This window comes from Carcharodon carcharias, chromosome 1 (genome assembly GCF_017639515.1).
Source record: "Carcharodon carcharias isolate sCarCar2 chromosome 1, sCarCar2.pri, whole genome shotgun sequence".
NCBI classification, from domain to species: domain Eukaryota; kingdom Metazoa; phylum Chordata; class Chondrichthyes; order Lamniformes; family Lamnidae; genus Carcharodon; species Carcharodon carcharias.
Window position 1 is genome coordinate 105,425,134 of NC_054467.1, and position 13,005 is coordinate 105,438,138.

Here is a 13,005-nt window from a genome sequence, read left to right on the forward strand (position 1 = left end):
TTTCAACGACCTTTTGCACTCTGGAAGGGTGAGTACTACGTAGGCACTGGTCACTTAACCCAGCAGGTAGGCTTTCTCCCTGGCCGTGCACTCCCCCCCCCACAAATTCTGACTGTAGTTACTGCATTGAATCATTGACAGCATGTATCCTTCACTGGGTGGGCCAGCAGATATTGGCCATTCCGAGGTCACCCTGAGACGTTAGTGATGAAATGGGTTCTGCACCTGCAGCATGTAGTATAGTGACACCCACATTGCTGTTTTGGGGGCAACATGGAGGATCTGCACCTAGGCGCAGTGCTGGAACTCCCGGACATTTCAAAGTCAGGGTGATGACATGCTGGAAGGGGAGCTTCCAGGTGGCATGGCACCAATCCATCTGCTGCCCTTTGCATTCTATGTGCTTGCGCCTCCTTGCTTTGCAAGGTTGGACTCTGCGGTGCCAAATGTGATGTAGGCTGCATTTGGCCAGGGTGGGGGGGTGGGGGGAGAGACAGGTCTGGCATCTTTGTGTGAGTGTTCAGCAGCTACGGAGTGAGGAGGCACTGGAGCCCTGCAATGTCCCACTCTGGTTGGGGTGGGATGGTAACGAAAAGATTCCAGGTACAAGTTGCACGAATTAATGCTCTTCTCTCCTTTTCAGGAGAAGAATGCACAACATGCAGCAGAGCGGGTGAGGACTGGCGGAGGGCCAGCCGAGTTGGCCATCATCACCTGGTTCAAGCAGGGGGCCCTCAATCTAGAGATGCACCATGCGCCCAGATCCACCTGTGTCGGTGAGAGTGGGGTGCCATGGGCAGGTATGTTTGCCCAGCACTGAAGTCATTATTAATGTCCCAGCAGCCACGGCACTGCTGAATGTTCAGTGATTGAAGTTTGCAACATGGCTTGACTATTGCTTATGGAAGGATGAGCGTATTATGATCCGGGGGACAAGGATGCATATTGACATTGTCTTCACGTTAACTGATCAAGTGTCCTTGTTCTTCCTTTCAGCATCAGCAGAGCAGGGCCAGGAAGAGGAGGCACAGGGGCCCCTGAGGACCCTGAAGTCTCTGACCCACCAGCGTCACACCATCTCTGCCAGGCACGCACCAGCGGAGATACTAGCACCTCAGTGGTAATTAGATCATCAGCTAGTGTCCCGGGGCACAGCGATGAGGACATTTCACAGTCGCTCGAGGAGCTGGCAGAGACAGAGGATGTCCATGGCGCCAGCAGTCGGAGGATTGCAGGGGACCAGGCACATGCTCAGTCCACGGTTGATGATGTGCCTCTGGAGTCGTCCATGAGGTAGCAAACGCTGGAAGTCCAGCAGGGTGTGAGGGAGGATCTGGCAGAGATACATGAGGCTATGCTTGGCTTGATCTCCATGGTAGAGGAGTCCACGCAGACCATCACCGAAGCAATGAGCCTCGTGGCCAAGCGCCATGCTTCCCCCATGGAGAGAGTGGCGACTCTCGTGGAGAGGCCGCGCGAGGAGAACAATCAGGGTTTCCTGGGGATGCGCTTGGACCAGCAAGCCCTCACATCGGCAATTACCTCATCCGGTCAGTGCTAGTGTGAGAGATGGTCTGGGCACCAAGTTTCCCAGCTCGTTGCCCATCCATCCACGGTGAGCAGGGAGGTCCAAAGTGAGCTTACGTCAGCGCAGCAGCTGCCTGTCGTTGCTCTGGGCTCCTCTTAGGGCGCACCAGATGAGGGCAGCAGTTCCTCCGCCCCTCTGCCAGTGATCACTGCATCCGATGAGGCTGCAACAACTGGGGGGGATGCCAGCTGTGGAACTAACTGTTTCCTCCCAGGCGGGGCCAGCACAGACTCCACGGGCCAGTGGACGGCCGCCAAGGTCATCGAGGCTAACAGGACAGCAGAGTCAGCAGGCTGTCTTAGAGGGTGGTGCCAGCGAGGGGACAGCACCTAAACATAGCACCCGAAAGTGTAAATTTAAGGCATCTTAGGCACACCACGGGTTTCTCACTGGTGCATTCGTTGCCATGCAATGGGGTCATGATTAGTTGGTGTAGTGTTTAACACCTTTGTTATTTTGTTTCCTTAAGTTCATTTTGTTATATCATTAAATTTAGACATGTGACCATGGCTGAGGTTGCCTCTTTTCTTTTTCTTTTCTGCAGGTAGATGGGTACCCATGATGCTATGAGTGAGTTGTGTCACATTGAGCTTTATTGACAAGGCCCTTAGTTAATGTTCCTATCTAGGCAGATTTAACACTCAGGTATCGAATATGGAGCCTGCAGCACAGGCTTTTGTTGGAGGTCCATCTGTGGTGTTCTAGCTGAAGGTTCATTGGATTAAAGCCTCCCGGGTGTCCCTGCCTCCCTCGAGCATGCCCGGGTCAGCGTCTACCCCCTCAGCATTTCAGTGTATGTGCTCATCCTCAGACTCACTACTGGACTCATCATGTGCAGCAGCAGCCACTGCATCTACATCTTCATTGTCCACAGCCCCCCTTTTCAGCGCAAGATTGTGGAGAGCGCAGTATGCTACCACTATCACCGAGACACGATCTGGGGTGTACTGGAGTGCACCCCTTGAACGGTCCAGGCATTGGAAGCGCATCTTGAGAAAACTGATAGTTCTCTCCAGCACAGCCCTTGTGGAGGCGTGGCTCCTATTATACCGCTGCTCAGCTTCTGTTCTTGGATGGTGGAGAGGTGTCATGAGCCACCTTCTGAGGGGGTAGCCCTTGTCATCCAGCAGCCATCCATCTAGCCGCGCTGGAGCACTGAAGAGCCCTGGCACCTGGGAATGTCTGAGGATGAAGGCATTGTGGGAGCTGCCTGGGTACCTTGCACAGACTTGCAGTATCTGCATCCTGTGATCACACTAACTGCACTTTCATGGAGTGGAAGCCCTTCCTGTTGACAAAGGCACCGGGCGCACCTGCCTTGATGGCCACATGTGTGCAGTCTATTCACCCTGGACGCGTGGGAAGCCAGCAATGGCCGCAAAGCCTCTGGCTCACTGTGTCTGGCTCACCTGGTTCCAATGGCAGTAGATGAAGGTCAATGCACGCCTGAATAGAGTGTCTGTCAACTGCTTGACACAAGTGTGGACAGCTGATTGGGAGACACTGCAAAGATCACCCACTGAGCCCTGGAAAGAGCCAGAGGCATAGAAGTTGAGGGCAGCTGTGACCTTTAGAGCCACTGGCACAGGGAGTCCACCCACACAGTTAGCGGAGATCTCAGGCCCAATCATCTGACAGATAGAGTTGACTGTCTCCCTTGAGAAATGAAGCCTCGTTTGGTACTGCACCTCAGACATATTGAGGTAGTTGCTTCACCGCCTTTTTACCCTGGCAGCAGGATAGTGGGTTCTTCCACGGCCCCTTCCACCTTGGACTTCCTGGTGGCCCTGCGCCCCTTGTGCTTGTGCCTGTCCTCCCAAAGGTGGTTCCCCTGGAGGCTGAATGCACACGCCTGGCCTCCTCCCCCTTCTGGCCCTCCCTTCCTCCTCAGGGAAGATACCTCCAGTGGAGAGCAGAACTCCCACTCCCAGGCTAAGGGAAGGCTTCCTGAAACCTGCAGGCCCCAAAATGGATCTTCACTCTAGAGTGCTGACCTGAAGGTTGAGTCCTGTCCAAGCATCTGGGATGAGTTTTGAGATATTTCTGCTCACACAGGCAAGTATCAGTAACTTTCCAAATTAAATATCTGACTGAGCACATTCACGACCCCACTGACCCTTCTTATCCCACTTGTGGATTAGGTTTGTACAAATGTGTCCTACCTGCCTGCCTGTTGTGCCAGTGCGACAACCTGAAGATCGCACGGGCCCCGAAAAATTGCCGTCAATTAGTGCCTCGAGGGCCTTAAGTCGCCCATTATCTAATGACGGACACACATCATCGCGCACTCATCCACCAAAATATTGCAATGGCGCGCGGTGATGTTGGGACCCTCGGCCGATGTCACCGCGCGTCACTTTATGCATCGGCATGCAGGGCCCACCCCCACACGCTAACGGCAAAATTCTGCCCTTGTATAGGGAAGCAGATTACATCAATTTTAAAACAAATCTCATCAAATGAAATATTTTAAATTTAGTTTTGATTTTTATTCCCTTTGAATTATGTTTTCGGCTTCCTCACATGCCTCATCGGTGATGATGTAGTTGAGACCTCTGGTGGTTCAGGAATTTTTCATCAGTTGGTAAAAACAGCATCATCCTCTTGGGATCAAGATGGGTGACCAGCAGTGTAACAAAATAATGGTTAGTCTAGTTTAATTCCAAGATCATGGCTACAATCAGAAATTGGTAGGCTGGTACCAACAGCAAGATATGTTTCAGCACAGCCTTTGTGTCTCTTTTTGCATTCTCTACATTACCCAACAGTTCATGTAGCAGGTTGCCCAAAGCCACTATCATGTCACCATTAATGAGTACAAGAGAAGAGGAAGTGCAAGACAAGTTTCCTGGGGAAAGTGGGGTAAAGAGAGTTGCTTAAATCTATCCCCCTCGTTCCAACTGTGAATATAATTCTCCCATGAGCTCACTACACTCAAGTCATTTACAACATATTAATACCAGTAGAATATTGGTCAGAAGAAATTCACATTAGACTATATAATGCTCTGACCAGACTGCAGCTCAAAAACGGTGCCCAGTTCTGCTCACCAAGGAACCCAAGGATCAAGGGAATAAAAGCAAAATGCTGGAAAAACTCAGCAGGTCTGGCAGCATCTGCAGAGAGAGAAACAGAGTTAAAAGTGAGTCAAAAATGACTCCTTTTTTAGAACTTCCAGTTCTGTGTTTCTCTCCACAGATGCTGACAGACCTGAGTTTTTCCGGTACTTGATATTTTTATTTCAGATTTCCAGCATCCGCAGTATTTTGCGCTTATTCAAGAAACAAGGGAGACGTTTAAGATTTTGAGCAAGTACAGAAAAGGCTGTTCGCCAATGTAAAAGTCCTGGATTATGGGGAAATATTGAGCTTTTCAACCTGGGCAAGAGACTTCTGAAAGGTGGCTATAAAGGTTTACAAAAATATTCAGGGAATAGAAAAGGCAAATCTAAAACATTACTTTAATCTGAACTAGCCCCACTATTATCTCAATTACCCACAGCTAAGGTTATGTCTTTAACTTGGTTCCACTCCCAATTGTCTCAAAGCAACTAACACATATCCGGCAATGGACTCTCTTCCTGTCACTTTACAGTCATTCATGTCCTTGAAGAATCTATTCTTAACTCAGACCTCTTCCTCATCAATATGCTGACCATCAATATTCTCTGCTGTGATTGAGTCACCTTGCACAGCACACCACTCTAACTGTATCTGTCATTTCCCTCAGCCCTTGAACCATCACAATGCCATCAGGCTATCTGTTTGGTGTGAGGTCCTGGTTAAGCCAATAGTTCCTCCAGCTGAGCAAAAGGAATATGGAGGCCATAATTTTCAGTCCTCTCCCTGGCTAGTTGTGCACAGTCCAGTTCAGCTTGCACAACACTGATATCCTGCTTGCTGCAGAATTCTGCTTAAAATGCGATACCTTATTCAAAATCACTACTTCCACATTTGCAAAATTTCCCATATCCACCATAATTCAACCTTCACAAAAACCTTTATACATTTACTTCTACTGTGCTTTGTTTCTCAAATGCCCTTCTGAACCCAGTTTTTAATTTGCCAAACCTCTACTGCCCACACCCGGTCATGCATCAGATTCTGTTCATTCTCAATGACTTAATTTGGCTTCTGTCTTTGTCCTGGTTTTATATATTTGTTCACAGGATGTGGGTGACACTCATAAAGCAACATTCATTGCCCGTCTCTAACTATTGCAGTCTGTGTGGCAATGATCTACCTACAACGGCATTAGGTAAGGAACTGCAGAATTTTAACCCAGTTGCAATGATGGAATGATAATATCTGTTCAAGACGGGACAACACAGTTGCTAATGGTCTTCCCAATGGTAAAGCCACAGGGCTAGTAAGTGCTGTTAAAGCAACCTTGGTGAGTTACTGCAGTGTACCTTGTAAATTGAATGTACTGAAGCTTCAGTGTGCCAGTGATGGAGTGAATGGATTATCGAATCTGATGGCAGGACACTGATCAAGCATATTCCACTGTCCTAGGTGATGGTGAGCTTCGATTGCCATTGCAGCCGCCCTCATACAAACACGTGACGAGTTTTCAATCATGCCTTGATTGAGCTGGCAAAGCTTTGAGTTGTCAAGAGGTGGTGCACTTATCAGGTACATAACCTCTGCTCTTATTGCCGTTCATATGTTATATTAATATAAAAAACAAAAAACTGCAGATGCTGGAAATCCAAAACAAAAACAGAATTACCTGGAAAAACTCAGCAGTTTTGAGGACTCGAAATGTCAACTCTTTTCTTCTCCGCCGATGCTGCCAGACCTGCTGAGTTTTTCCAGGTAATTCTGTTTTTGTTTTGTTATATTAATATGTTTGATCCAGTTAAAATTCTGTTCAAAATGACACAGAGGATTTGGAACATGGAGGATTCAAAATGCTATTAAAGGTTAGGAGGGTGTGGTTGCAGTTTGCCTTGCGTAAACTTTATGATAATTGTTATATGCATCAAGCTATCATCTCCACAGTGTAGTACACGGACCTATACTTACGGTCTGATTTTGACTTGTCTTTTGGGCTAGCTGAGAACTCATCGTGACTACAACTTCTACCCTCATTAAAATTCCAGTTGAATTTGTCCATTGTTAATTTGGTAGCAAGTTCTACCTCTTCCTTAAGTATCTTTGTTTCTTTTGTCTGTTTTTCTAGTTCTTTCCTGTAGATAGGAGCACAAAAATAGTGTACAAGGTATTTTGTTCTTGATGCTAGAAAATGTTCTATGAGCCAACAGTAACATCCTTCATATCGGCACTCACAAAAGAAAATCAGCCAATGATAAAATGCACTTGCTGCACTTAATATAGATAAATCAGTAATATTTTTACAAAAGATTATTCTTGTCCCTATTGCAAGTATTAGTAATCAGATCTTTGCTAAATTCTAATTCCTACACACCATAAAACACATGCGGAAGTGAAAAATACAATGCTTTGTTACATTCATCCAAAATAATTTTCCATTATTTTATTAACAAGATGAATATTATTTTTGAAGTCTTATTCATAGGTCCAGAAACAGTCATAAAATTTATAACTACAAGTCAGTGGGCCAGAATTTGCTGAAAAGACATTTCAAAAATGGACACTTATTAAAACACAAATCAGCCATCAACATATAGTGAGGAAGAAATATCACATGAATTGTGAATCCCCACAAATTGCTGGTTCATTTGCAAGGCTCTGCAATTAGCTACAGGAAAAGGTATCTTGTGCTTAACTTTCTTCTGAGTTTCATGAAGTTGCTGCATTTGCACAAGATAAGATCACATGGAGTTAGGGGTAATATATTAGCTTGGACAGAGGATCGGCTAACCAACAGAAAGCAGAGAGTCGGGATAAATGGATCTTTTTCTGGATGGCAAGCTGTAATTAGTGGGGTGCCACAGGGTTCGGTCCTTGGGCCCCAACTATTTACAATCTATATTAATGACTTGGATTCAGGGATAGAAGGTACTATAGCTAAATTTGCAGATGACACCAAAATAGGTGGCAAAGTAAGTTGCAATGAAGAAATAAGAAATTTACAAATGGACAGGTTAGGTGAATTGGCCAAAATTTGGCAGATGGAATTTAATGTGGATAACTGTGAGGTTATCCATTTTGGTCGGAAGAATAAAAAAGCGACTTATTATTTAAATGGAGAGAAACTTCAAAATGCTTTAGTGCAGAGGGATCTGGGTTTCCTCGTGCATGAATCACTGAAAGCTAGTATGCAGGTACAGCAGGTAATAAGGAAGGCAAATGGAATTTTGGCATTTATTGCTAAAGGAATAGAGTATAAAAATAGGGAAGTGTTGTTGCAACTGTGCAAGGCATTGGCACAGTTTTGGTCCCCTTACTTGAGGAATGATGTAATTGCCCTGGAGGCAGTTCGGAGGAGGTCCACTAGATTGATTCCAGAGATGCAGGGCTTGTCTTATGAGGAGAGATTGAGTTTAGGCCTATACTCGCTAGAGCTTAGAAGGATGAGAGGAGATCTAATTGAGGTATATAAGATGCTAAAGGGGATGGACAAAGTAGACATGGAGCGGATGTTTCCCCTTCTAGGGCATTCTAGAATGAGAGGCCATAGTTTTAGGCTAAGGATTGGTAGATTTAAATCAGAGATGAGGAGGAATTACTTTTCTCAAAGGGTTGTGAATCTGTGGAATTCACTACCTCAGAGTGCAGTGGATGCCGGGACGCTGAATAAATTTAAGGAGGAGATAGACAGATTTTTAATTAGTAACGGGTTGAAAGGTTATGGGGAGAGGGTGAGAAATTGGAGTTGAGGTCGAAATTAGATCAGCCATGATCGGAATGAATGGCAGGGCAGACTCAAGGGGCTGAATTGCCTACTCCTGCTCCTAGTTCTAACTGTCCATTAAATTTGCCAAAATTCACCAATGTCTAGTAATTTTCAGTGTAAGTACCTTTTTAACAACGTAATTGTTGATGATTTCCAATCAAACTCTCTTGCCTAGTAAGTAAACAATTCTAAGAGTGGAGTCTCATTCCTTCAGGTTGTTAAAGATTTTTAAAAGGTCAAATATAATTTTTTTTAAAAATTTATCTTTCCTTAACCTCTTTTTTTAACCTCTCTGCCTGGATCCAATCTTTCTTTCCCTCTTTATTTATTTTTCTGTGCCTGATTTGACATTGAATTCAATCACTCATTTACCCTCCTCCTCAGTCCCTCCTCTCTCTGTTTCTCAATCTTTTAATCTCATTGATTAATGGGACATATCATTTGTCCCATTGTTCACCAAGGTCCCAGATGCACTGTTGCCCTTGCTGTGCCACTATCGGTTTGCAGTTTCAACTGCCTAGGCAAAATTTTTTAAACCTAAACTTGCTGCACCAAATCTAATTTTATGGGACAGCTCCAGCAGAATCTAGCCAATTATCTCTTGAGTTTAAGAAGTATTTACAGCATTGCTGACTTTGATCCTAAATAAGAAAAACAAATTTCTAAATTCACAAAAGTAACGAAGCCTTCGACCCCAGCTATTGTCTTAAATTGAAGCTGACCATGACATAATTTCAATAGGTAATTTAGCTCTGAACAGATCTTCCAACCTCATATTCTACATCGCAATGACCATCAGGTTCCACCTCTAACGTTGCCTGTCTCCAACCCTGCCTGAGTCAATTAGCTGCCAAAACCCTCATCCATAGTTTTTTTTTACCTCCAGAGTCAACTATTCAAATACTTTCTTGGCTGTCCTCCCATCTTCCATAAACTCTGCTGGCCATAACCCAACTTGTACCAAATTTTGTTCAGCTATTAATCCTGAGCTCACTGATCTACATTGGCTCCTGGTCTTCCAACAATTCCAATTTAAAATACTCATCCTTGTGTTTCAATTCCTTCATAGCCTCTCCTTTCCCTATCTCTGAAACCTCTTCCAGCCCAACAATTTGAGATTTCTGGCCTCTTATGCATCCCCACTTCCTTCACTTTACTATTGATGATCTTGCCTTCAGCAGTCTAAGTCCTATGTTCTGATATTCCCTCCTTAAACCTCTCTACCTCTCTCTCCTTTAAGACCTTCCTTCAAACCTACCTCTTTGATCAAACTTTTAGTCTCCCAATATATCCTTCTTTAGCTCCATCAATTTTTGATGTTTTTCTATTACAGTCTAGATAAATATACAATATTGTTGTTATTTAACACATTCTAGTCTTTAGGCCACCATAGTCTATTCTGACTAGAATCAGTCGTTCTTTATTAGTTAAATTGATGTTCATATTCAGAAACTTCCCTGTAAATCTGTTATAAAAACAACTCGGTCAGAGGACAGAAAGTTAGTTCTGTTAAAATCTGAAGTATTAATGTGTTAGCGTGACACATCAGGTTTTATTACACTTTCAGTTTTTGAAATGGACCAAGTGCTCAGTTAAGCTCTGTTATTAAGCTTGCTGCAAACAGGTTAGTTGATGAGGGAGTGGGGAAAAACAACATTTACTATATTATCAGAAAAATTATGATTTAAGAAAAGAAATTGTCATTATGTGGCTGAATGAATGAACAATTAGCCTAGATATCAAAATATTACCAACAGGAATAGTTCAGCAACTTTTAGTATTTAATATGCTTCTGAGAAAAGGATGAATGTTAATGAATAGATGCATCTTAGTAAGAAAGTTTCCCAGAAACGAATTGTTTACAAATTGGCATTTACAGACATAGCACTGACTGATGGAAACTGCTACAATGGCCTGGATTTTCCAGCCCCACCATGGCCGGAACAGCCACCAACGATGCAGCGGCCCAGCTAAAAGTCCACTGACTTTCGGCAGGACCGGATGATCCTGGCAGCGGGCAGGGCTGGAAAATCCAGCCCAATATACGCTCACTCGCTCCATCTTCACAATATAAGGTGCAGAGGAATAAAGTGGTCTCTCAGTTAAAGATATCCATTAAAAGGAACAGAATTGTTTTAATCTTTTTTTTAATCTTTCATCTAAATGACAAATTATACCCACTGATTTTGACCTTCCAAGTTTACCCCACCTCACCTGTATCCCACAGACCAGAGAACTGTAACAATGTGAGTTCGTTTGAAAATTGTGAAAAATGCATCAGAAAATACCTTCCTTGGAGTCTAAGGCTCAAACTTGTGCAGAGTGGAAGAGTGACTCCTTGAGCGAAATCTTGTTAAGGTGTCAGGGGTCTCACCCGTTGGATAGAGAGCTGGCGAGAGACCCACGCTGCTTCCTTTCAGGAATGTCCACTGAACCACAAGCCAATCAGGCAGTTGAGAGGCCAGCGACAGATCTTCCCCCCTGAATCCAGACCCTAACGGGGCAGAAGTCTCTCCTACCAAGAGCTGGTGACCAATCAGAGGCCAGCAGCAGAGGCACTTGGGAGGACAGGCACCAGAGTCCCAGGATAGCCAAGCAACCCGAGTCACAGGTAAGTGATGTGTTGGGAAGTGGGGGTGTGGTTACAGGGTGAGGGTTGTGAGGCAATGGATACAGGGGGTCAGAAGCAAGGACAGAGGGGTGACTCTCAGCCAGCTCCCCCACTTCCCGATGTCCAGTCCCTTGGTCAGGCACTGGGTGTTTGACCTCCCCCCGTCACCCCCCCAATCCCAAGAGGTGACAAGCTGGCTGCACAGTTTAGCTGCATGGTGACAGGCCTGCCTGCAGCTGGGTTAATTTTTTTTTATTCATTCACGAGATGTAGGCTTCAGCATTTATTGCCCATCCCTAGTTGCCCTTGAAAAGGTGGTGGTGAGCTGTCTTCTTGAACTGCAGCAATCCATGTGGAGTGGGTACACCCACAGTGCTGCTTTGGAGGGAGTTCCAGGATTTTGACCCAGTGACAGTGAAGGAATGGCGCTATATTTCCAAGTCAGGATGGTGAATGACTTGGAGGGGAACTTGCAGGTGGTGGCGTTCCCATCTATCTGCTGCCCTTGTCCTGCTAGATGGTAGTAGTCATGGGAAGGAGCCTTGATGAATTGCTGCAGTGCATCTTGTAGACAGTAAACACTGCTGCTACCATGCATCAGTGGTAGAGGGAGTGAATGTTTGTGGATGGGGTGCCAATCAAGTGAGCTTCTATATCTTGGACGGTGTCAAGCTTCTTGAGTGCTGTTGGAGCTGCACTCATCCAGGCAAGTGGGGTGTATTCCATTAGACTCCTGACTTGTGCCTTGTAGATGGTGTACTGCTTTGGGGAGTCAGAAGGTGAGCTACTTGTCACAGGATTCCTAGCCTCTGACATGATCTTGTAGCCACAGTATTTATATGGCTAGTCCAGTTCAGTTTCTGGTAAAAGGTGATCCCCAGGATGTTGATAGTGGGGGATTCAGTGCTGGTAATGCATTGAACATCAAGGGGCGATGGTTAGATTCTGTCTTGTTGAAGATGGTCATTGCCTGACACTTGTGTGGTGCAAATGTTACTTGCCACTTGTTAAACCAAGCCTGGAAATTGTCCAAGTCTTTCTGTATTGGACATGGACTACTTCAGAATCTGAGGAGTCATGAATGGTGCTGAATATTGTGCAATCATCAGCAAACATCCCCACTTCCGACCTTATGATGGAAGAAAGGTCATTGATGAAGCAGCTGAAGATGGTTGGGCCGAGGACACTACACTGAGGAACCCTTGCGGTGATGTCCTAGAGCTGAGATAACTCACCTCCAAAAATCACAACCAGCTTCCTTTGTGCTAGGTATGACTCCAACCAGTGGGTTATTTTCCCAGTGATTCCCATTGCCTGAAGTTTTGCTAGGGTTCCTTGATGCCATACCCAATCAAATGCAGCCTTGATGTCAAGGGCAGTCACTCTCACCTCACCTTAATACAAGCAGTGCCTTAATTGGTGACAACGGTGTACACCACCATCCCACTTAATTAAATGCCCTTCCCACCTCCAAGCTTACCACCAGATAGAGCAGAAGATTCCACCTCTTGATTTAATATTCCTAGTGAAAAGTACACCTTGGGAAAGTGCGAAATGCCACCTGCGATTTCTGTCCATTAATTTTAATGCATATAAAAGTCACAGGCTGCTTTCTCACAATTTCCCAAGTTATATTCCCTCTGAATTCCACTCCACGGTATGTGCGCAGGATCACAGAATAATCGTCTATATTCTAATTTCTCCTAAATTTTCCACCTTTGGATGAGAACAAGTAATGCACTGTCTGCAGCACATTCAGTTCAGTGTCACATCAGCTAAGAACATCAACTGCATATGCATTTAGCAACTGTACCTAAAACTAACCTCAATTCCTCTAAGTTTTTGCTCGGTCTTCTGCTATCAGAAATATCTGGAAAAAAAAGACCATTATTCACAAAATTTTCATTTTAAGATTATGGGAATCAAATTGCAACGAATCAAACCAAGAACTTGAAAATATCAGTGTTTCCTTAGATCCCTGAAT

General features: G+C 44.9%; 1 protein-coding gene across 1 annotated transcript in view; it reads right to left on the bottom strand.

Annotated features, from left to right (window-relative positions):
- LOC121282549 (coiled-coil domain-containing protein 158-like) overlaps nt 1-13,005 on the bottom strand; it is a 187,254-nt gene that overhangs the window by 140,217 nt on the left and 34,032 nt on the right. The window contains exons 3-4 of the mRNA XM_041196290.1: nt 12,846-12,891; nt 6,616-6,779 (exon numbers count right to left, since the gene is read on the bottom strand). Coding sequence (XP_041052224.1) covers nt 6,616-6,779; nt 12,846-12,891 — 210 coding nt within the window. The remainder of the gene's footprint in view (nt 1-6,615; nt 6,780-12,845; nt 12,892-13,005) is intronic.